This window comes from Arachis stenosperma, chromosome 2 (genome assembly GCF_014773155.1).
Source record: "Arachis stenosperma cultivar V10309 chromosome 2, arast.V10309.gnm1.PFL2, whole genome shotgun sequence".
Taxonomy (NCBI): Eukaryota; Viridiplantae; Streptophyta; class Magnoliopsida; order Fabales; family Fabaceae; genus Arachis; species Arachis stenosperma.
This window is the reverse complement of record NC_080378.1, coordinates 2032421-2057087: the sequence shown is the minus strand read 5'-3', so window position 1 is coordinate 2057087 and position 24667 is coordinate 2032421. Positions and strand designations below refer to the sequence as shown.

Below are 24667 nucleotides of genomic sequence, written 5' to 3'. Positions count from 1 at the left end.
TAACTTACGTATCTTGAATCCATAAATATATAATTAATATGGATCCCGTTAGGGAGACAATAAACTATTTGTACAATGGGCTATTAAATTACAAAATGAACATCCTCCATATCATCTAGAATAACCATCCAAGATTCGAACTCTTACCTTTCGGATTTAGCGCTCTAATACCATGTCATGATACCACTCATCTCAAAAACTTAGAAACACTAATGATTATATCTATAATACTTCATAAACCTCCATTGTGCACATTATACAAATATTTCATTGGCTCCTCATACTTTCCCAATTAATATTAGATGTATTTTTTAGATGAAGTTATAATTAATAGGATTGTTTACTTTTTCTCTGTACTAAACTAGTTTAACTTAATGCATACTTTAATAGACGAAGAGCGCAGTAATAAAATAATAACATTCGAAATTCCATTATTTCCAATTTCTTATTCCAACCTCCGGATTATTGCTGAGAACTAAGCTAATAAAAAAGAAAAAATGGAAATAAAAATAAAAATGTCATCCTAATAAGCTATTTGCTTTACTAAAATCTAATCTAATTAAGCCTTGATTCCACCAACGGTGATTGGAGTCTTGACATAATGCTTTCCATCGGACCAAATCAGGTCCCCAAAGACTATAGCGCGACCTGGCTTAGCGACCTCTATTATGACCTTAAAGCTCTTCTCTTCACCCACGCTCTCAAACTTCAACACATTGGGATTCACGGACAAAGAAAGTCCCGAAGGAATGTTGTGGAAGCTTGCAACGTAAGTCCCTGGCGAACCCACATTTCTCACCCTGCGTGTCACAGTAACCCGACCGTACAGCACCGGAACCGTTATTGAAGGATAATTGAAATCCAAGACACCCATTCCATGAGGGCACTCATGATGAAGAGCGCCGGAGAACACCTTGATCCGTTTCTGATCGTAACCAATGGCACACAAGAAGTTGAGGTAATCATCTATGGTTGTATCGTAGACCAAGCCAGGGTCCATGGCACGATTTGGTCTCACGTGACCAAAACCATATTCAAATGGTGTTGTTGCTTTAAAATCCCCATCAAGCATTGGCTCACCCTTATTGTCTCTTGTCCCAGCTGAAAATCGTACACCACAGAAAATTAAATTAAATAATCAATTGATAATTAGTTATTTTGAAAAATTTTGAAAAATGTCCACTTATTTAGATAAATAAGTTTATTGTGTTACCGGATGTCAAGATGGCGGACTTGATAGCTGATGGACTCCATTCAGGGTGGAGTGTTTTGAGAAGGCCGGCGATTCCAGCGACGTGAGGGCAAGACATAGATGTTCCGGACAGTGCGACAAATGGAGCCCTGCGCTTATCAAAGGACATTTGTGTGGGGCTAGCTGCTTCCGAGAAAGCAGCAATGATGTTGATTCCCGGGGCCGTGACGTCAGGCTTAAGAATCTCATGGGTGACTGTGTTGGGCCCTCTGGAGGAGAACGATGACATGAATGGAGCAGGCTTCACATGCAACTTGGTTTCGGGTGGAACAATATATCCCATCGGATTCTTTGTAGAATTTAGGTATGCAAAGACTTGCAGGCCATCTTCATAAGTGATATGTGATGATGGAAGAAAATGAAGATCGGCTATAAGCTCATTACCGCTGAGCTTATCGTTGCAAAGAATCATTCCAACTGCACCAGCCTCCATAGCCGCAAGGCTCTTCTTCACTCTCGCCGTAGCGCCTCTCTTACAAACCAATATTTTTCCCTTCGCCTTCTCTGGATCAATTGTTCCTATCTTGCACATAAGACTGTACCACAACCAAACAAGAAACAGTTTATTATGTCTTCGGAATTGGAAAAATTAAATTCAAGAAGTAGGTTATTGGATTCTTACGCGTCTCGGTCAGTTGCATTAGCCAATTTTGCATCTAAACCACTGATGAGTGGGTAAAATTTCTTTTGCGGCATACCAGGAGCAAGGCTTTCACCCTTGAGAGTATATACAAGGTTAGAATTGATATCCACGTCTAAGTAAAAGATTGAACCTTTTGAAAGTTTTTGTTACCTTGAAGCGCTCTCCATTCTCGAGTTCAACAACAGCATTAAACTCCCTGTCCAGGGTACTTGCAGCGACGTTGAGCATCCAAGGCGCAACGTTAGAGACAGATCCACTATCTGGTCCCTGGTTCCCAGCAGAAATCACGACGGTGATTCCCTTTCTGAAAGCATGGAATGCGCCAATAGCAACACCATCTTTGAAGTATGGAATGGGTACCCCTCCAAGGGAGAGGGACAGAATGTCCACACCATCATGTATAGCCATGTCGAAAGCTGCCATGATATCAGCTGCAAAGCAGCTAGCGTCGCCAAAAATTGGCGGCCAGCAGACCTTGTAAGAAACCACTCGAGCCTTGGGAGAGCCGCCTTCCGCGGTTCCATTGCCAAAGCCGAAGACGTTAGCGCCGGGGACAAAGTTTCCACCTAACGTTGATAGTGTGTGTGTTCCATGGCCTTCATAATCTCGTACCGTGTTAAGAGTAGCGTTCTTCAGCGTATCAGGCCCTGCATATGCAGCATACCCTTTGTTGAAGTACCTTGCTCCTATCAGCTTCCTGTAATCAGGATATGGTTAAATTTCTGTTACTGTTTTAAGATTTCTACTACTGTTCTTTATAGAGAGAATAAAACAAGAGTGAATAAAAGGCGAGAAAGAAAGAAGTTAAAATCTCACCTGTTGCAACGAATGTCAGGACCACCATCCTCACAGGATCCCTTCCATCTTGAAGGAATAGGACCTATGCCCTCATCACTAAAGCTAGGAGATTCTGGCCATACACCTACACGTAAATTTTAATCAAACTTTCATAAAAAGCATGTAGAATAATGAAAGAAATCACAGCGCATTTCACAATATGGATTGTGATTGCACATTTTTGTCTTTATATTTTATTTAAAGACAGCCAGATTGCCAATGGAACAAGGACAGAGTATACGGTACTTTTATTAGTCACTTTTGAAATTGATGTGCTACAAGAAAATAATGGCAGAAAGATGTAAAATTTACCGGTGTCAAAGTTCCCAATTATGGTATCTTCACCAAACCTGGCTTTGCTAAACAACGAAGCAGGGCTAATCACACCACTCTGGTGCTCCATTGACATAAACTCCCACGACCGTGTAGTGTGTAACTTCAATCCTCTGTTCAAGAACACCGACACAACCTTTGGATGTTCTACATAAAAAATCACAGTAATTTTGAAAAAAAAATTAGAATTTGAATCTTTTTCTATTCGCCGTCAACTATTTTATTGAGATCTTACTTTCAATTTCAGCAGCCTCTTCATCTCGGAGCATTGCAGCAAAGCCATTAATATACCTTGTATAAGAATAAATCATTGCTTCTTTTGCTTTCTCAGAACTGCATAGCAATGAATACAAGTCAAATTTTCACGCATAATATTCAGTATTAGTACGTTCAAACAGTATTAAACATTGATTAGTAAATACTAAGTACCTTCCCAAATAGGATCCAAGAAAATCATAATGAGTTTGGGTGACTCGATCGAAATCAGCATCTGTAGCTTCTTCACCGTGTTCATGTGATCCCAAGTACACTATGTATGACTTTTATTTTTGTTATGAATAAAAAAGAAAGTGAAAAAACCAATAAATAAATGTAACACATCATTGTAACAAAACAAAAAACGAAAACATATAATAAAAGAGTGAATGAGTAAGGAGGGACATAAAAGCATGCTAACCTTCTTGGGTTCAAGAGCAGCACCGGTAGGGACCTGGAAAAGAGAAAAGAAAATTAAAGCTGATAACAGAAAAAATGAATACTTTTTGGGCCACATTTTTTCTGTTATGCTGTTTTCAATCTCTCACTTTGAAAAAATAATAAATAATAGACAGAGAGTGATGGTGTGTATTTATAGATACAGATATAGATATGAATAGATTGAATTTTGAAAAACTGTTAAAGAAAATTTTAAACTTTGAATACTAAGAAAGTTATAGATATGAATAGATTGAATTTTGAAAAGTGGTTGAAATTATACAAGAAGGTAGTCAGAATTGTGTGATTAGATTGTTTTGTTTTATTTTTAAAACAAAATTGTAAACTTTGAATATTAAAAAAAATATTTTGTTAGTAATTATTTTTTTTCAACCAACTTTTATGTTAAGCATTCAAATTAAAAAATTAATTTTTAGTTTTTTATTTTCAAATTGTGTCAGTATTGATATTAATATAAATAGTAATAATCATAATAGGATTCATAAGCTGATGAGGATGTGAATGATGTATCAAATATCTTAGTAGATGAATATAAAAATATTCTCTAAAATTAAGTTATAATTGAACTAATTTGTCTAAATATCTTAATGGATGAATACAAGGGTACTCCCTAGAATAAAAAAAGTTTAAAGAATTAGCACTTTTATTAAAATTTGATCATATTTAATTAATAAAAAAATGAGTAATTTTTTATTATTAGATCTAATTTTACACCATTAAAAATACTATTGATGACTAATTAATAATTATAAATTACAAAATCTGCAGACATCCTTCTAAATTTGGCTAGGTTAATAATAATAGTATGAGATATGGTTGATTGTCCCAAATACCCATGCGAAATATACATGCTAGCACTCTGACGGGAATGAAGATACTTTTCATTGTCATTCTAATACTCTAATTATACTTCATATGTGGTTTCTTTCTTAAAATTTACCTTTTCTAGACTTAGAACAAGTTCTTTTACAAACAAGAAAGGAATTCCTTTCATGCGGTCAAAATTCCTTGGGAAAATAAAAAACAAGAAAACTATCTAAATCAAACTCTAATTTAGTATGTAGGACTATTTACTTCTTTTTATTAAATTACCAAAATTTGCTTTCCTTTATTTTTTCCTATCTCTATTTTTTGAACAGGATACAAATCATGAATTTTTTCTTACCAAGTAAGAAGTAATCAGTCTTTATTAATTAAACAATTGTTATTGTCATTAATTTGCTTTGTTGCTCTATGGTTGATGTTGTTAATTCTGTTGTTCCGTTACTATTGCGCTATTGTTATTGTTAATGTCATTATTGTTACTATTATTGTATTGTTAATGTTGTTGTTGCTCTTGCCATCGAAGGAATGCACCTGAACGGCTGAACCCAATAGTGACGACTATTTGCGTAAGTATATTAATAAAATTGTGAAAGAATAAAAAAAAAAAGAATACAAACTTTTATTGATTGATTGAATGATTGAATTGTATTGAAGTGTGTTATAAATTATGAGGATAAAACTAAATATATATAGAATATTGTACTATAAAAGATGAAAGCAAAGATAAGATAAGATAATAAAAACTAAAATTGTAATTGAATTTATGTATTTTGTTGGGCTGAATTCACGAGACTTTTTTATTGTTGTCATTAGTTAAGGTGAAAGAAAAGTTTAATATATATACAATGTTATTCATTAAAAAAAAGTAAAGGAAGAAGAAATTTAGAAAAATGTAGGTGTATCCTGTTGGGCCAACCGTGGAGAGCTCTCGACAATCGGGGAGGAATCAAGTGAGAGAACATAGGATGAGAAGACACCACATCCAACTCAAAACCTTAAGGTGTTAAGTTAATGGGTCTCTCATCTTATAAACTCCTCACTCTTCCATGCTTTCTTTGATGTGGGACTAACTTCAATACTCCTCACACTTGCAACACTAACATATCCATGCATGCATGCAAGATTCTAAGAGGTTAGCAAGTACTAGCATAAAAGAGAGATGGCACCGTCCTCGAAACTTCTAGAGGCGGTTTCGATCTCAATAGGATCGTTGACGCTATCGAAAACCGTCGTTTCAACCAGGTCACCAAACTAACCTCGCTTTGTGAAATCTTTATCATGTTTTCCATGGTCAAAGCTTCTGAATACAGTCAATGAGTGAATTCTCAATGCAGTTTGATCTTGTTAGGTTTATATATGATCAAGATGACTAGTTAATTAGATGCATTTTTTTTTATTAGCCCTATATTTTTCCCCATCATGAAACCGAAATTTATAAATAATAAGATGTCATTGTACTTGTGTTTACAATTTTTAAAAGATTGGTGTATTTTTAAAAACACTTAAAATAGAATTTTTAAAATTGATTTGTATTTTTTAAAATTTAAAAGTTTGATATAACATCATATATTAACTAATTTTTAAATATAACGCTTAAATTAATGTCTTTTATAGTATTTTTAAATTTTAAAAGCTATTTTATCAAATGTAATTATAACATAATTGGTGTTGTTTATGTTTATTAAAAGTCATTTTTAATTTGATTTACTAAATATACATGCTACACTTTTTTAAAAGCCCATCTTTTAAAAATTAATTAATTTTTATAAACTATTTTTAAAAAATAAAATCTTTACCAAACAAGCCTTAAAATGTCTGTTTTATAGATTATAAGTTACACAACTGATATTTAAATTCATTCTTGAAAAAAAATTTTCTGTTTTTTGTTTTAAAAGTTAGTTGTTTATTGTGTCACTTAAAAAGTTAAAAAATTCAAAATAGAAAAGACTTATTCTTCTAGATACGAAGTACAATAAAATTATGATATGAAATATTACCTCCCCTTATTAATAAAATATACTTGGAGGAGATGGACCGAATACTCGTCAAAGCAAGTCCAAGGGATATAATCTTGAATTGGACAATAAAAAAAATATGATAACTTTGATGACGTAATAATGTTTTTTAATTATCAAAGTCATATGAGTGACTACACAACAATATAGTATTTCAGAAAAAAATTTCAGTTTTAGCGTAAAACTATACATTAATATTTTAAAATTAATAGTTAAGAAAAAAAAATATTTTTTTATCGGTTATCTAAAGAGAGAAATTAATTTGAATTTATTAGTTTTCAGTTATAATTAATCAATATCATATTTCTTGCATAAAAAAGTATATAACTCTTAATAAAGGGTATTTTAGTAAAAGAAAAGTAAAGCATAAAAAAATTATACTAAAATAAAAATTTATACTAGTTGTATTTTGTTCCAAAATTAGAGATGGGGCGGGGTTGTGGAATGTATATCTGCTTAAAATGTTTAGTTTATTTAGAATATTAATAAGTGTAAATAGTACCTAATAAGAACCATTAGTTAAGAGTGATTAAGAATAAACTAACTTTTAAAGCAAACATTTCAAAATTCAAGTGTCCTAACTTTTCAAGCAGCAAATGGATGGCAATGACTTCAAAAACTATTTATATACTAATCAATATAGCAATTTGATCTTTCAAAACTTAAAAAGTATTAAGTTTGATCATTTTTTCTTATTTAATTATATGTTTAATATTATGTACTTATCTCTTTGACGGTTTAAGAGTTATTAGATGATTTATTTGCCAAGGTGAAACCTGATTCTCAGTCAATTAGGTTTTAAAAAATACATACAAAGAACAAAGCGTGCCTTAACTATTTACCTACTTTAGTTTAGTTCAATACTAATTCACAAGTTTAAAGTGACAAAATCCATGTCCATACCAGACAAAAACAAAAAATTCTAATTTTTACGCAAAAATATGAATTTAATTTTTATATATTATTATACATTATTACATCAGTAAAGATAATGAATTTTTAAATTTACTATTTAAAAAATATTACTAAAAAATTATATAAATACATAAATTTAATTTATATTATTTATATATTAAAATTAAATTCGTAAAATTTTATATTAATATTTAATTTTTAATCTTAAGATGTAAATCATTTGTAATTATGATTAATCAATATCATTTTTTTTAAAAAAAATATGACTATTAATACACTTATGTAAATATCCAAACCAACTTTTTTAAAGTGACCATATTAGTCCCCAAATTTTAGAGTGTAGCATCGAAGTTTATAAAGATTATCCGTTTAACAGTTTCTTTTTTCTTTATATAGTTTTCTTCTCAACATGATCCTTAAACAGGTATTGAGAGAACTCAAACATAAAAAAACTTTCATCAAAATATCAAAGCAGACAATCAAATCAGCAAGAATTTCTACTACACAAAGCTTAAAAAAAAAAAGCATAACAATATCAGAAAAAACTCAAATACATATATATATATATATATATATATATATATATATATATATATAAAGAGGTTTTTTAAATAAAAAATAAAACATATTTTTATATGCTATGTATCCTTAAACTCTGTACATGAATGTAAACTAATAATATCTTTTATAGTAGTGGTAACTAACCCTCCAACGTAACCCTTTAACACCTATGATCTTATCCATGATTTTGAAATTATAATAATCGATAAAAACTTAGGTATAATTATTTTTATGTAAATAAAAAATTTTATATATTTGACTAAAAAAACTATTTAGATAAAAATATTTAAAATATTTTTTTAAAATATATTTTAATAATTAAAATTTAATATATATAATCGATTAAATTATATTATTTTTGTCATAATTAAATCGAATAAATTGATTAGCCAAAAAAATCAATCAACCAAAATTTAAATCAGTCTAAATTAATATTCTTTTATAAAAAATTATTATAATACCTCTATTATAAAAAACCTCTATATATAAAATAAGAGTATTGTATTTTATAAAAAATATTAATTTAAACTGATATAAGATTTAATTTATCAATTTTTTTAATTTATTTAATCTAATTTTAATAAAAAAAATATAGTTTAATTAATTATATATATTAAATTTTAATTATTAAAAAATATTTTTAAAAATATATTTTAAACATTTTTATCTAATAATTCTCGACTACACCTGAATTTCCGCTGTAATAATCATGATCCTCCATTCCATGATATAGGGCAACAGCCCAAGACCCCATCCCTCTATTATTAACTCAATTAAACATCCATATATGTCTCTCACATGTCTCAGCTCATATATGATTGAGACATTGACTCATCTCAAACACTTCCCTCGTACCTCCGAATTACTCTTCTCTCGTCACAATCTATTTCTCTATATATACAATATATAAAGCTACTAAATCAGCGAGGACAGTAACAACACTAATCTGTCCTACGCTGTAATACTTTACATACAACGGAGAGCAGGGGATATTCAAAGCTATTTCTCCATTTTAATATTTATTTTTTTTCTCACGGAAATTTACATGCTATATTTATATATTTTTTTTATTAAATATGTTTTCTTAATTTAAAATTCATAAGTACACTTATATATTTTAATAATAATAATAATACTAATAATAATCATTTCTTTGTATTAATTTTTATGTTAATTTACTTTAGAATAAAATATACTACATTGATTGTAACACCCAAGTTTTTGCAAACTAAATAATGATTTATTTATGATTCATTATCCTTGTTTAGAAATTTATTTTCATGAAATATTTTTATTAATAGTAATTAAATTAAATTTGATGATACTTTGAGTTTAAAAATTTATTAGGACCCTTATATATAATATTCATAATTATTAGATATTTTCTTATTTAATATTTAAAAGTTTTAATAATTTGAAAATAATAAAAATTTGATTATCTATTTTGAATAATTGAGATTTAAAATTTAATGCTTTAATCTTATGGATTAAAAAAAATTTAATTGAATTATCTCTAATTTAATTTCAAAGTACTTATTAGAAACTAATTAGCAAGTTAATAAATAAATAATATTTTTATAATAGCTTTATTAAAATACATTTAGTTTTTAATTACTACACTACTATCTAATTTTATTAAAATTTCTAAAATATCCTTATTCCTTTTTGTTTTTATTTAACCCTAATTTTAAATACACACTCACTCTCACTTCTCACATATATGTACTAACATTTCTCACTCACTTAGTTACTCTCACTCTCTCTCAATCTGGAACCATAAGGAAAAAAAGAAAGGAGAGAAAAAGAAACTGAGGAAGAGGGGGAAACAGAAGAAGATTGGAAGAAGAGAAGAAGAGAGGAGGAAAAAGGGAGACCACACGACAAGGCTTGGTCCTGCTGCCGCCATTGACATCGTTGTTGTGTCGTTATGTGAGAGAGAGAGAGAGAGAGAGAGAGAGAGAGAGAGAGAGAGAGAGAGAGAGAGAGAGAGAGAGAGAGAGAGAGAGAGAGAGAGAGAGAGAGAGAGAGAGAGAGAGAGAGAGAGAGAGAGAGAGAGAGAGAGAGAGAGAGAGAGAGAGAGAGAGAGGAATGGAGCTGTACTGCTGTCACCGCCAAGCAACTGCCACCGTCAGAGCTCGCCATTGAGGCTGCTAAAGCCCCTGCCTGCCTGCTTTGCATTCTGCCCTTGTTTTGCTTCGCCGGGGCTGAGCCCTGCCTCTTTGCTGTTCATCAAGGCTTGTGGTGCTGCTGCGGGAGTCATTACTAGAGGAGAGGAATTGTCACCACCGCTGTTCTGTTATGTCCTTTATCGTCGATGCTAGAGAGGATCACCAGAGCTGTTCATGCTCCATCTCTTTGTTTTCTTTGGTAAAACTAATCTTGTTCTGCCTTGTCTTGCCATAAAACTCTATTATTGACTTTGTCCTATCTTGATTTCCTTTCTGCCTTTTTTCAATTTTAAACCACCATAGGTTATGGGATTCGCTGCCATTGTTACTGTAGTTGCCCCATGTTGTTGCTACTAGGGCTGTCAGTGATGATGCTGTCATTGCTCCATTGATTTGTGTGTATATTGGTAGACATGAAGTTTATGTTGTTGCAGCCGCAACTTTCTGTTGCCCCGTCCAAATTTCGTGTTTTCATTCCATGTTGCTTCAACCTTCCTCACCTTTTATCCTGGCACTCTGGGTTTGGTCTCTTTGGTCCCTTGGTACCAATTTTGTGAGTAGGCTTTACATTTATAATTATTTGACTTTACATCTATAATTATTTTGATATGTGATGCTTGAATTTATGACTATACTTACAAATTACCAACAAAGATTTGAATTTGATTTTAATAATGGATTTATTAGAACTAAATATTTATTTTTGTGAAATTCAGATTTCCAATCTGCACATGAGACTGTATACATGTTTGATGAAGTTTTGTATTATTTTAGAATATTAGATTATATTTGAATGTGTTTTTGGAACATTGAAGTATTTTTGATACGCACTTATATACTCTGAATTTGTAAAGTATATTGGACAATTCATATGATTAAAAAGGATTTTGATGAGAAAGTATTATTTGTTTTGATTTGATATGGTATATATTTGAAAGATCAAAGATTGGGTGTATTTGAAATTATATGTTTTGAATTGGTTTGGGAGGCTCGTATTAGAAAACCATAGTTAACGGCGGTTATGACGTTAACCTAGATGCATCTGGCTCAGACCTTAGCTAGCAGGGGCGTTGCTAGCCTAACGTGTAGGCTACACGTTACACGTTGGATCTGTTATTCCGTACGGACACACGAGAGAAAAGGGCTACCCTTAGAGGTGGAGCCACCCAAGTGTGGACTATTTGATTTGATTTCTATATGAGAACTCCCTTATTAATTCACTCATTCATATGAATTATTATTTTCTAACTAATCTTATTTTTATAATAATATTTATATGATCTCATGTGAATTATAGATGTACTGTCTAGTCACTGAATTGCAAAACTCACCCCTTTTTCAAAAAATATTTTTCAGGAATAAATACTTGGCTCTGTGAGACTTTCTAATCAAGAGTCACGATCTGCAATGAGTATCTATTTTTGTCGAGTTCTTAGATGTATATGCTCCATATGTCACAGGCACGATCCAACCGTTTATTAATTATTCTAATTTCGTTAAAAATGTATAATTATTTATTTTATAACTTGTAAAATATTTGTAACTTTCTTATTCAACTTATATTTGAGTTGGTTAGGCTTGCTAGGGGACTTTTTTTTCCCGAGCGCCGGTCATGGCTCATTTTGGGCCGTGACATTGATTTTCTACTTTTGGACTTAATCTTATTTTAGTATCTAATATTTAAAGTGTTCTATTTGAATCCAACAAAGTTTTATTTAGCTTTAATATAGTCCTGTCGTAAAGTCAATGTTAAATAATTAACGAGGATAAAAGCATCGTCATCTCCACCTGTGAACTTCCTTGCGAAAAGTGAGTGATGCATTCGCTGCTAATCATGTGTCCCTCGAGTTTATACCTCTGCTTCAGGGAAGGACATTAAAATTTGGTGAAACGGTGACATTAATTATTTAACATTGACTTCACAGTAGAACTACATTGAAATAAATGAATTTTTTTTAGATTTAAATAGAATATTTTAAACTTTAAGAACTAAAACAAAATTATATCAAAACGTAAACGTAGGGGACCAATTTAATATTTTATCCTTTATTTTAAAAGTAAAATATTTGTTTTACTAAAATAAGTACACTTACATAATATTTATACTAAAATAAATTGTTACTAAGTAAAAATAATATTATATAATATAAAAATATTAATTAAAAAATAACATTTACTTAATAATTTTACTAAAAAATATATATATGTTGTAGTCATAAAACATGATTTTGGACTAAGTCGAATTTATCTAAAGTAAAGTATGGTCCAAACTCAATTCAAAAAAAAAAAAAAAACACGCATAAAAAAGTCAAACTCAAACCAGTTAAAAATATATTTTGAATCCAAATCGAGTTTAAGGTGGATCGAATATTGTACACCTCGCTCTAAGATATTGGTTGAGTTTTAAAATATTATAGAACTTTTAAAACAAATACATGGATGAATAATTTAAGATATAAAAAATCGAACCCTACAATAATAGTGCCAATAATTCATGAAGTCATAATTTGAAACTTCAGAAGACTCTTTTAAGTATCAAATTTGTGGTTTGATTTTTTTTAGATAATGAGAATATTAAATAATATGAATAATTGATATATTAGATGTTTAATTTAATAAGTATCCAGATGATTATGTTTATTATTTTTAATTAGATAATTATTTTTTTTATTTTGATTTTTTATACATAATTAATAAAAATTAAATATCCAATTTATTATGTGTACAAATAATTATTTTAATATTAAAATTTAAAAAATAATTTAAGAATAGAATATTTTTTTATTTTATTAAATAAATTTTAAAATCTATTATTTATATTATTTATAAAAATTATTGTTTACCTAACAAAACACTTTTTGTTTAGATGAGTAATAGTAGTAGGTATGTACTTTTTTTTTCTCTTGACGAATTAATAGTGAGTACAGTGTATGTGGATGGAAGTTTCCTCAGAAGAACCCTGATTCTCAGTAAATTTTTAGCCGGTATTTGTTTTAAATTACCATTTGTTTTAAAAAACTTGCAAATAGAAAACGTGGCTTGATAGTTTCCTTAGTCCTTACTCGTTCAAAGAGACCGAATCCATGTCTACACCGCGTAGTAAAAAATTCAATTATCACACTTATGCTTTATGTTCATACCATAGTTAAATACTTAAATAAAATGCAATAGGTCTCGGTATAAAAATAAATGAAAATGTAACGAAATTAATTTTATAGACAAATAAACTCATGGTGGAGATTTGTTGATAATTAAAAATAGTTAAATAATTATATAAATTTAATTAAATTGATGTTTAATTATTTTCAATGGTAAATTTTATACAAGACAACTGTATACGAATTTATATTCGCTCAAATACCTCACCTTTTTTAATTTTTTTACATGTGCACCCTTTGTGTCTTTTTTTTTCTTTTTTATCGTCTCCATTTTTATTTTTTTTTTTATATTTTTTCCTGCATCTTCTCTTTCTTTCTATGTTTCTTTTTCTTCATTTTTCTTCTATTTTTTTCCCACTAAAATAAAACAAGAAGAGAAGAAACAAAAAACGCAAAACAGAGAATTGTGTTTGTGCAACAAAAATTATAATAATTATGATTTTTTTTTACAAAATTATTATTCTCTTTGGTCTCAATCTATGCCCCTAACATTTTTTATATAATATATAGTAAAAATTTAACTATAATTAACTTTATATGAAGTTAATAATTAAAAATTATTAAATAATTTAACTAATTTAATTAAATTTTTATCTAACGACTTTTAACTATCAACTTCACGTAAAGTCCGCACCTGAATTTTCACTGACATATACCCGTGGACGAAACCATTTCCAATTGAAAGAGTCTTTACTCTAGGAAGGGACAATAATAATCTACTAATTAATTAAAAAAAACGAATCCCAATAGACGTGCAAGGTCAAGGTCGTTGTGTCTTGTGTATCTACCTACCTATGAAAAAAATTTTCTTTCAAAATAAGAATATTAGTAAAATAATAAAATAATATTTTAGTTACCTTTATATTTATAATATTTATTATCTATAAATTTTACTATTTTAACTTAAAAATAATTAGAATATTATTTTATTATTTATTAACATTTTTATTTTAAAAATTTTTATATATAAAAATTTTTTAATTTTAATATATTAATATTATAAAATATTTTATAAAATTATATAATTATATTTATTTTTTTAAATAATTATTTATACAATTAATAAAAATAATAATTTTTTTATAAAAATATTATTTATATATTAAAATTAATTATTAAATTAATTACTAATATATTTATATTTATTTTTAATGTGTATTTATATTTTGACATATATTTTATATTGATAATTAATTTTAATAGTTAATTTTAATATACACTTAATATAAATATTTTTTTATGATAATGTTATTATATATATATATTGAATTCCAAGTTCAAGAATCAGAGAGCGCATTAGGCGCAAGTTTGCAGTGGTGGCACGAACAAAAGCATTTTGGTGTGGTGAAATTTCAAAAGTGATCATAAATCACTGCCAGAATGAGCGGCGGAGGCGTGGAAGAAGGTAACGATTTGGAGTTCACTCCGACGTGGGTTGTGGCCGTCGTTTGCTCCGTCATCGTGGCCGTTTCCCTCCTCGCCGAGCGTCTTCTTCACTATGCCGGAAAATTTCTTAAGAGGAAGAACCAGAAGCCACTCTTTGAAGCTCTCCTCAAAGTCAAAGAAGGTTTCAAATCTTCTCCGATAATCACATCCATTCTCTTAATTATCATTTCAACAACTCAATTTTCTTTTTCTTCTCCGAATTACTAACTAACTTCATCGCACAATAAATGTTATTTGACTCGTATTTTAATTTGTGCTAAGCCTAAGTTACCTTAAATTAGTAATAATTTCAAATATTTATACATAGATACATGATTTTTTATTTAATTCTAGCTGTCAAATTAAATAATTCAGGTTTTTTAACTAAATTTGTAAATTTATAAGAAAGAAATAAGGAATTTAATTTTGTTGTTGTTTCAGAGTTGATGCTGATGGGATTTATATCTCTGCTTCTGACGGTAACACAAAATGGGATCATAAGAATCTGTGTGCCAGAGCATTGGACACACCACATGCTTCCATGTAAATTTGAGGATAAAGAAGAAGAAACAAAAACAACATCACATTTTCAGAATTTTTTCTCTTTCTCTGGAAATCTCAGGCACCTTCTAGAAGCTTCCAAATCAGCAGAAACAGGGTCCCAAACTGGATATTGCGCTCGGAAGGTATTATTACAATTTTTATCTCATCTCATATTGTAGATATAATAAACTTCTCAATTTCATTCTTATTAGAAAATTTTTTGTTCTTAAATTCTTATTTATTTATTATTATTTTCAGGGCAAGGTGCCTCTATTGTCCATTGAAGCACTTCATCACTTGCATATCTTCATTTTTGTGTTAGCTATAGTTCATGTAACCTTTTGTGTTCTCACAGTAGTTTTTGGAGGATTAAGAGTGAGTATCTATTTATTAAATTTAATTTGTTGATAGCTCTTTTCTATTAACAATAAATGCCATTTCATTTATAGATACGACAGTGGAAGAACTGGGAAGACGCTATTGCAAAAGAAAACTATAATTCAGAACGAGGTAAAACAAAAAAAAAACAAAAAAATATATTTAAAAATATCACTTATATAATTATATTATATATATATTGAATTTAATTTCTCTGTTTTTCTAATGATCTCATTAACGTGTTGACTCTTTGATATGCCTTTCAAGTTTGAAATCAATTAAATGATTAAATTAATCCTACTTTATAAAAGTTTGTCTTTCTGATTTCTTAAACCATAAAAAGCATTGACAATAATTTTACAAATTGTATTTCATGTGTAACTCATGAAAATAAAGCAATCTCTAGTTTTAAAGAAAGAAAAGAAAAAATATGAAGAATATTTTGTTTTAACTTTTGGTATATATGCCTTTCAAGTTTAAAATCAATTAATCCCACTTTATAAAAGCTAATAACTTTACAAATTATATTTTTCTTGTGCATCTCTTTTATTTTTTCTCCCAAAATTATTATTCTGTTTGAAGTTTTAACTTGTTGACTTACTAATCTTTATATGAAATTTGTGTAACGCATAGTTTTGGAACCAAGGCCAATGGTGACTGAAGTTCATCAACATGAATTTATAAGAGACCGTTTCACAGGTTTTGGCAAAGATTCTGCTATTTTAGGATGGATGGTATGTTTTTTAATCTCTAAATAAAATAAATAATTTAATTTTGATGCACTAACCGTATAAAATATTTTATACAATTATGAAATCACATTTGTTTTTACTGATGTGACATTACATAATTAGATACACGTATAAAATTATCTTACACTAACAATATATTAAAATTAATTTTTAAAATAAATAAAAAATTTGCTAATGTCAAGTTAAACCCTCTGAAATTGCTCCCCCTTGAAGACATATAGATTTCATGCTTCTATTAAAAGCTATGTAAATAAAATATGTATATATACACACATGCCGTATTTGTTTCTTTTATATATAACTCTCCTTTACTGGAGAAAAGTGTTTAGAATATATATATCTAACTTTATGTGTTCATAAATGCAATTTGATTAATTGATCTAAAATATTTTATAAAAAAAATTCGTCACATGGTTTTTTTTTTTTTTTTTTCATCTCATGCACTAATTATGCATTCTTAGTTTAATGAGTAGAAATTGAATTTCAACTTCATACGATTCCTCATATGATATATCGCATATGCATAATTGAAAAATATAAAAAAAAAACAATTTTTAAGTAATTAATATTAACCAATTTTTTATATTATAAAATTAATTTTTTAATCTCATTTTTGGAGAATTTGGAGTTTAGTATAGTAACTAATGCTAGAGAGACAACAAAAAAAGACCAAATTTATTTTATTTAATATTTATTCATTCTAAAAACAATTAATGAATGCTAAAAAGATAAGTTCTAATTGTTTTGGTTACTTTTTGTTATCAAATATTTTCGTTAAAAAAGTTGACTAAATATTAATTAAAAAAATTAATTCTTTAGTTGAACTCTACATAATTAGGTAATTATGGAAGGTTTAATTACGTAATTATGGAAGGTTTAACTTTATTTGGAGTGGTGTTTGAATAAGTTGTAAGAATAGCATTTATGTTGCGTTTATTAAACTACCACTTAATTTGTCATCCTTTTAAAGTTTAGCTTGATATTTTATCTTAACACACAGTTTTTATTTTTCATTATTGGTTTGGTTAAGTGTTAGTAGAATTTATATTTAATTATGTATAGATAAGATAACTCTTTTTATTAGTTGTCTTTATCAAAACCCTCAAATTCCAACCACTTTCTTCTACTCTCTTTTAATGTAATTTATGTAAATTAACCATTTTCTTCTGATCTTTTTAATTACATGGGTAGCTTGATGACTTTATTTCTACCTAAACAGTGGTTTTATATACCCATTGGTCTCTATCATATTAAATCTCACTTTCAAATATATTTATTTTTTATTTTCACGTTTGATTCCCATCAAGAGGTTACATGAATTCATGTTCGGATTATCAATGTTTTAGATGGAGTAAAAATTGTAAATTTTGTTTAGAGTGTGGACTACATACACAAAATTTTCACAAATTAGTAATTTTAGAAATTAAATTTAAGGGCCTTTACCTTGTTTTTATTAACATTATTGTTGCTAATTTTCTTTCAGAAATCCTTTTTCAAGCAATTTTTTGGATCCGTGACAAAATTAGATTATGTGACATTGAGGCTTGGTTTTATTATGGTAAGATTCTAGCATACCATGTTAAATATTAATTAAGCACCAAATTAATATTTGAATTATTATTTATTTATTTTTGTGTTTGTCTCTGTTGTAGACCCACTGCAGGGGAAATCCAAAGTTTAATTTTCACAAGTATATGATTCGTGCTCTTGAAGATGATTTCAAGAAAGTTGTTGGTATAAGGTATAGTTCTTCTTCACAATAACTTAGTAAATTAATTAATTTTATTATATTATCAGTTAATGATCAAATTTCTCTCTTTTTGGGCTAGCTCTTTAATTTGTATGTAAATTTGATCATGATTTTTTTAATATTTAAATAATTATTATGGTTGCTGCAGTTGGTATCTTTGGATCTTTGTGGTCATCTTCTTGTTGCTTAATGTCAATGGTATGTTACAAAACTTATTATTATTATTATTATCACTTTAAATGATCCTGTTCTGGAGTTTTAAATATAGTATTACATAGCACCCAAGACTTTCATTAAAAAAATATATATACATTTAAAATATGTGAAATAACTAATTCAATGGAAAATTTTTGAAATACACGTAATATTTAAAAGAGTAAAGCATCGTTTTTGTCCCCAACGTTTGGGGTAAGTCCTATTTGTGTTTCTAACGTTTAAATCGTCTTATTTGTATCGTAACGTTTATAAAAGTGATTCAATGTTATTCTGCCGTCAATTATACATCATGAACGCTTTAATTTGAGTTTTAAAAATCTTTTCTTTAAGTTAGAATACAAATGTCTAGGATAGAATCCATGATCCACTTCGAAAAATAGCTCATCAAAAGTTGAAACTAATTCCTACAACATTTACATAATTGACTTTTATAGGGACATAATTGAATCTAAACACAAATAGTGGGTATAATATTAAAATCGAATACATCCAAGTGAGACCTAATTGAGAATGAATACATCCAAGTGAGAATAATTAAAAAATATAATCTAATTTGTTAGTATAATTGATAGTTGGATAACATTGAATCACTTTTACAAACGTTAGAGATAGAAATAAGACGATTTAAACGTTAGGGATACAAATAGGACTTACCCCAAACGTTGGGGACAAAAACAATACTTTACTCTATTTAAAAAAAATGGTTAATGTACTTTTGCTTATAATGTTCTTAGTCACTAATTAAAACTCTTGTTCGACTCTTCCAGGTTGGCATACATATTTCTGGATCGCTTTCATCCCTGTCATTGTTAGTATCCTCTTCTTTTCTGTTCTTCTTTTTGGTCCTTAAACATTTATTATTCTTAAAATTTTCAAAAGAAATTGCTTTATTGACCCTAAGTTGTCACAATTAAATCCTAACATGATATATATAATATATGATCTTCAATGAATGTTAGCATTCTAAAAACAAACAAAACAACAAACTATCTTAATCAAAACCAAATATTTTGATTTTTTCAAACCCAAAACTAAAAATATAAAATAAAATTACACCAACCAAAACCAAAATATCTCAATTTAATGTGTTTCAACTTTCAAGTATTTAAGAAATACTCATGCTTCAATGGTTTTAAGAACATCAGTATTACTTATTCGAATAATTGAAAGAAGAATACTTGAAAATTTTTTAATATAATTTGGATTTTGTGGATATAACAGGTGCTGCTTGCGGTAGGGACAAAGCTGGAACATGTAATAACCCAATTAGCACATGAAGTGGCAGAGAAGCATGCAGCCATTGAAGGTGAATTGGTGGTTCAACCATCTGATGATCACTTCTGGTTTCACCGACCTCGCATTGTTCTCTTCTTGATTCACTTCATCCTTTTCCAAAATGCTTTTGAGATTGCTTTCTTCTTCTGGATTTGGGTACTTACTCTCTTCACTCATTTATTTCCACCACCATTTATTATTTTTTTTCTTAACGTTATCAACATTATTTGTGTCTCTCAGGTTACTTATGGGTTTGACTCGTGTATAATGGGTCAAGTTCGTTACATTGTTCCAAGGCTCATTATTGGGTAAATATAATATATATACTTTGTTACTTCTTAAGAATATTGTTGTTTTCTAATTGATAATCACTATAAGAAAAACGTTAATTACCGTTGAAATTAGTGTTGGATTTTTAATAGAAATTCTATGAAAATTTTATTTATTGTTTAGATTGTATTCGATAAAAAAAAATTGATGATATTATCGTTGAATAAATCCGACGATAATATAGATTCACTTTTTTCCGAGTTATTTCAATCTAAATTTGATGATAATAAAAAAATATTTTAAAAAATAATAACAATTATTGTCAATGTTTTACGCAAAATCCGGTGGAGAGTGACAAAAAATTCTAAATTTTTTTTAATTAAAATTTTTTTACATGTTATTTTAAAATTTGCATTTTTTATGAATATTCTATTCCTCTCTCTTATTACTAAAAATAAAATAATGAGGATTAAGGATGATTTTAAAAGACTCACATCAAAAGAAAATAGTAGTAATATATCAAATTCATAAGTGATGATATCATATTATCACTATTGTGTGTGTCATTTTGAATTTGAATTTTTTTTGTTTCTCTTTAGTCTATATTCTTATCAATTCTTTATGTTGGGGGTTGCAGGGTATTTATTCAGCTTCTATGTAGTTACAGCACTCTCCCACTCTATGCTCTCGTTACACAGGTGAGTTTTGAGTTTATTTTATTTTCTATCCGAAAGAGACTATTTGTTCCAAGGATAAAACATTACACAATTTGAAAATTTTTAATTAGTCTTCAGCTATTTAAATAATTAGTCTAAACAGTCTTGTAAACAGTGACTTATTGATATGTTAGGATTTAGGAATCTTTAGACCAATGACAAAAACTGCTTAGACTAATTATTTAAATAATTGTAAATCAATTAAAAATTTTCAAATTGTAAAGAGACGCTTTTTCTTTTGAACAAATAGTGAGAAACCGGAAAAAAATATTTTTTATTATTATTATTATTATTATTATTATTATTATTATTATTATTATTATTTACACCTAATTTTTTGCTGAAATTCAAAATTAAGGCCCCTTTGCATTGATGTTTGCAGATGGGAACTCACTTTAAGAAGGCAATATTTGATGAGCAATTACAAGTGAAGCTTGTTGGTTGGGCACAGAAGGCAAAGAAGAAAGGACCAAGACCTGAAAGTTCTCACAACGGTTCTTCAACCGCCGCTAATAATAATAATAATAATAATAATGGAGTTCAGCTTGGCTCAATTTTCAGGAGGGCTTCAGCATCTCCCCCAGAAGACCATGCCAATTCCATTGTCCCAATCTAAACAGAGCATGCCTCCAATAATTAATAGTAATTAAAAGGATATAAAAAAGAAATGAGATTTTTAATATGTACATTTAGTGTTGTTAAAAGTTTTGTCTTTGTTAATAAAATTTTGTGCTTATAAATGTGTATCTAAAATATCTACGATCACTCTTTATGAATATTATCGATAATAATAATGAATTATCGTAAATGTTTGTGGCGAATTTTTTTATATAATATTTTTTTAAGATGCTTGTTAAAAATAATCTAAAAAAAACAACACATCTTCACAATATAGCTAGAGGACACCAATAAAGAATATTAGCACAAGAAAATGTAATTAATTACTATTTACTATGTTTAGTTTAGTTTAATCCTTTTTTAAAATGTAAATAGTAAATTTTGTTTGATTTAAGGAGGAAGACGGGATATGAAGTAGCTTACAAATTTTGCCATAAATCTATCGAAAATTTTCACGTTAGATTTTAAAGTAGACAACTATGGAGAAACATCTAAGAGGTTCGATGTCAACCAAAAATCAAAGTCTTTCTATGGAAATTAGCTCATGAAGGACTAGCGGTGAAGACGAATCTTTATGAGAGGATACCTAAGATCTCCAATTTATGCCCGTGATGTTCTTCACTACCGGAAACACACCTCCATGCTTTGATCTTCTATCTGGGAGTTGTGTAAGTCTGGAATCAATCACCAGTAACAAGTTTGATTCCCAGAGATCCGACTATAGAACCATGGGAGTGGTGGTGTCAGTTGATAGAAGCGGTGAGAAGAAGAAGAGATAAAAAAGAAAAAATCAGTCAAGTGAGTTACCTTCTATGACAGATCTGGTTGTCCAGAAACTCTCATTTTTTAAAATTGCATAATTGAAGTTGAAAAATTTTATCCCAAACTCTAACATTTGTAGAAGAATTTAGACCACTTGAAAGACATAGTAACCGAAACTAAAGAGAAAAAAATAATTTGACCGTTGTGTTCTGAATTCCTAATACTTTAGTTTGGTATTGTTCTTTCTGAGTTCCCAATTTTTTTATTATTGTATATGTTTATCTTTGATCGTGTAGGTATTGTAATTGAACTATTTAATTATAATAAAAGTATTAACTTTGAAAAAAAAAAGGAGGAGAACAAAAATGAAGGTACTTGTCTTAATTTACGGAAACTCATAAAATTTTTAAAAATATTTAAATATTTTTATATAAGTATATGTTTAATGATTTTTTATTTTTTTTATGTTTTATAAAAAAATAAATTAATGATGTGTATAATATTTAAATTTGTAATAATTAATTATTTAAATTTATATATTTTATTTTAATTTGTATATTGAATATTTTGTGTATATTAATTAATTAAATTTGTGTTTGATTGTATTTTATAATAATTGTATTAATTTTTTAAAAAAATAAAGTTTAATATTTACTGATATCTTGGATATTTGACTCTCTAACGAAAAAAAAAATAATGATCTATGATAAAAATAGAATACAAACAAAAGATATTTTACTAAATAAAAATCGAAGACGAAACAGATCCTTGGATCCCATTGCTATCCCTACTTGCACGTTTCAAAGAAGAAAAACAAACCTAAGTTAATGGTCAATGCTACCGTGTAGATTGTTATAAATATTCAAACCTACAGAAATAGTGTGGTTGAGTCTTCACGTGACAAATGGCAATCTTCTGTGTCCTGTTGATAATTGGCACAACATACAGTAGTTTGTCAGTCTAAAACGTAATTTGCAATTGAGTAATATGATGTGTATATTAAAGTTAATTATTATAATAATTAACTTTAATATATTATAATAATTAACTTTAATATACTAATGACAGTTTTGTTAATAATCACATTAAAATATTAATGTAATTGAAAAAACAAACCACGCCATTTCTTTAGTCATCCTCTCCCTGGTAATTTCTTTTAGCCATTTCTTCACACACACACGGATATATATTTCTTCCGTATGAAACAAGGGTCTAATTTTAAATTTTAACTTAATTTTCAAATAGATGTTTATTTAGAAAAATAATAAATATTAAATATTCTTTTAATTTTGTCTTAGTAATCTTATCAAGTTAATTCTGCCTATGTTACACTTGCGGTACATAACCAGTCCTAAACCTGAATAAGGGAGAAGAGTTGTGTTAGGTCTTCGACAACCAACATAAAAATATAATCGAATCCCCATGACATTAATCAAAGACATTATTGCGCTAAAGTTAGGTCGTTGCCCGGAAGCAACGCGCTGTATGGCTCGAGTACAGTGTCAAATGAGCAAGAGCCGCTGCATCGGTGCCCGGATGTAGTATTAAATGAGCAATGGTTCTCGCATTTTTGTGAACGGACGAGGGTAAATAAGTTAGTTCACAAAGTAAAAGATAAAGGTCGGAGCGACAGAAGGTTGAGATTTGGGACATGAAACATAGGCACTCTAACAGGAAAGTCCATGGAGGTGGTGGACACCATGACTAGGAGGAAGATTAACATCATGTGCCTATAAGAAACAAAATGGGTTGGTGCGAAGGCTAGGGAGTTGGATACTTCTGGTTTCAAACTTTGGTATACAGGAAAGGTGAAGAATAGGAATGAGGTTGGAATTATTGTGGATAAGCAGTGGAAGAAGGACGTAGTGGATGTCAAGAGGGTGGGAGATTGGATCATCTCTATCAAACTTGTGGTGGAGGGAGGTGCTTTCCATGTGATTAGCGCCTATGCATCGCAAGTGGGTTCGGACGAATAACACAAGATAAGGTTTTGGGAGGATCTAGAGAGTTCGGTTCAAGACATACCTTTGGGAGATAAGATTTTCTTAGGAGGAGATTTAAATAGCCATGTTGGGAGAGAAGTGACTGGGTATGGGAGTATTCATGGAGGCCATGGTTTTGGGATGATCAATGTCGATGGTAAAACTATTTTGGACTTTTCCTCAACCTTTGATCTTCTCATCGCAAATACATGTTTTAAAAAGAGAGACGAATATCTTATAACCTATAAGAGTGGCATGAGAAGCTCTCAAATCGACTTCTTCTTGTTAAGGAGAGTCGATCGAAAATTTTGCATTAATTGTAAAATTATACCGGGAGAGAGTTTGACAACACAATATAGGGAGCTCATCATGAATTTTTGCGTTGAGTAAAAGTTGAGGAAAAGACATTATACGAAGAACCCAAAGACGAGGTGGTGGCGGATGAAAGGTGAGAAACAAAGAAGCTTCCCAAGACGGGTAGGAGAGGACGCAAAGTGGGATGGGAATGGAAACACGGAAGAGATGTGGAGGGAGACGGCAGAAGTTATTAGAAGAACAT

General features: G+C 29.1%; 2 protein-coding genes across 2 annotated transcripts; one reads left to right on the top strand and one right to left on the bottom strand.

The window, feature by feature from the left end:
* Positions 1-559: 559 nt before the first annotated feature.
* On the bottom strand, positions 560-4773 carry LOC130961189 (subtilisin-like protease SBT5.4). The gene is made up of 10 exons (XM_057886934.1): positions 4720-4773; positions 3742-3774; positions 3495-3604; positions 3301-3398; positions 3045-3212; positions 2712-2817; positions 2046-2592; positions 1875-1969; positions 1214-1788; positions 560-1101 (listed from the first exon to the last, which is right to left on the bottom strand). Exons 1-10 carry the CDS (start codon positions 4771-4773, stop codon positions 560-562), a joined length of 2328 nt encoding a protein of 775 aa, XP_057742917.1.
* Positions 4774-14712: 9939 nt separating this feature from the next.
* LOC130962228 (MLO-like protein 1) lies at positions 14713-21544 on the top strand. Its single transcript, XM_057888382.1, has 13 exons — positions 14713-14988; positions 15288-15532; positions 15648-15764; positions 15839-15899; positions 16401-16501; positions 18003-18077; positions 18172-18260; positions 18418-18467; positions 19253-19293; positions 19707-19916; positions 20001-20068; positions 20668-20728; positions 21129-21544. The coding sequence occupies exons 1-13, from the start codon at positions 14802-14804 to the stop codon at positions 21360-21362; spliced, it is 1539 nt and encodes a 512-aa protein (XP_057744365.1). The 5' UTR covers positions 14713-14801; the 3' UTR covers positions 21363-21544.
* Positions 21545-24667: the final 3123 nt, after the last annotated feature.

Bases quoted from the DNA above. Each gene is read 5' to 3' on its own strand.
- LOC130962228 (XM_057888382.1), top strand. From the start codon at position 14,802: ATGAGCGGCGGAGGCGTGGAAGAAGGTAACGATTTGGAGTTCACTCCG. The intron at 16,502-18,002 runs GTATGTTTTTTA...ATTTTCTTTCAG, and splicing joins CTGCTATTTTAGGATGGATG to AAATCCTTTTTCAAGCAATT. The intron at 18,468-19,252 runs GTATGTTACAAA...CGACTCTTCCAG, and splicing joins CTTGTTGCTTAATGTCAATG to GTTGGCATACATATTTCTGG.
- LOC130961189 (XM_057886934.1), bottom strand. From the start codon at position 4,773: ATGAAAGGAATTCCTTTCTTGTTTGTAAAAGAACTTGTTCTAAGTCTA. The intron at 2,593-2,711 runs GTGAGATTTTAA...TCCTGATTACAG, and splicing joins CCTGACATTCGTTGCAACAG to GAAGCTGATAGGAGCAAGGT. The intron at 1,789-1,874 runs GTAAGAATCCAA...GTTGTGGTACAG, and splicing joins AATGCAACTGACCGAGACGC to TCTTATGTGCAAGATAGGAA.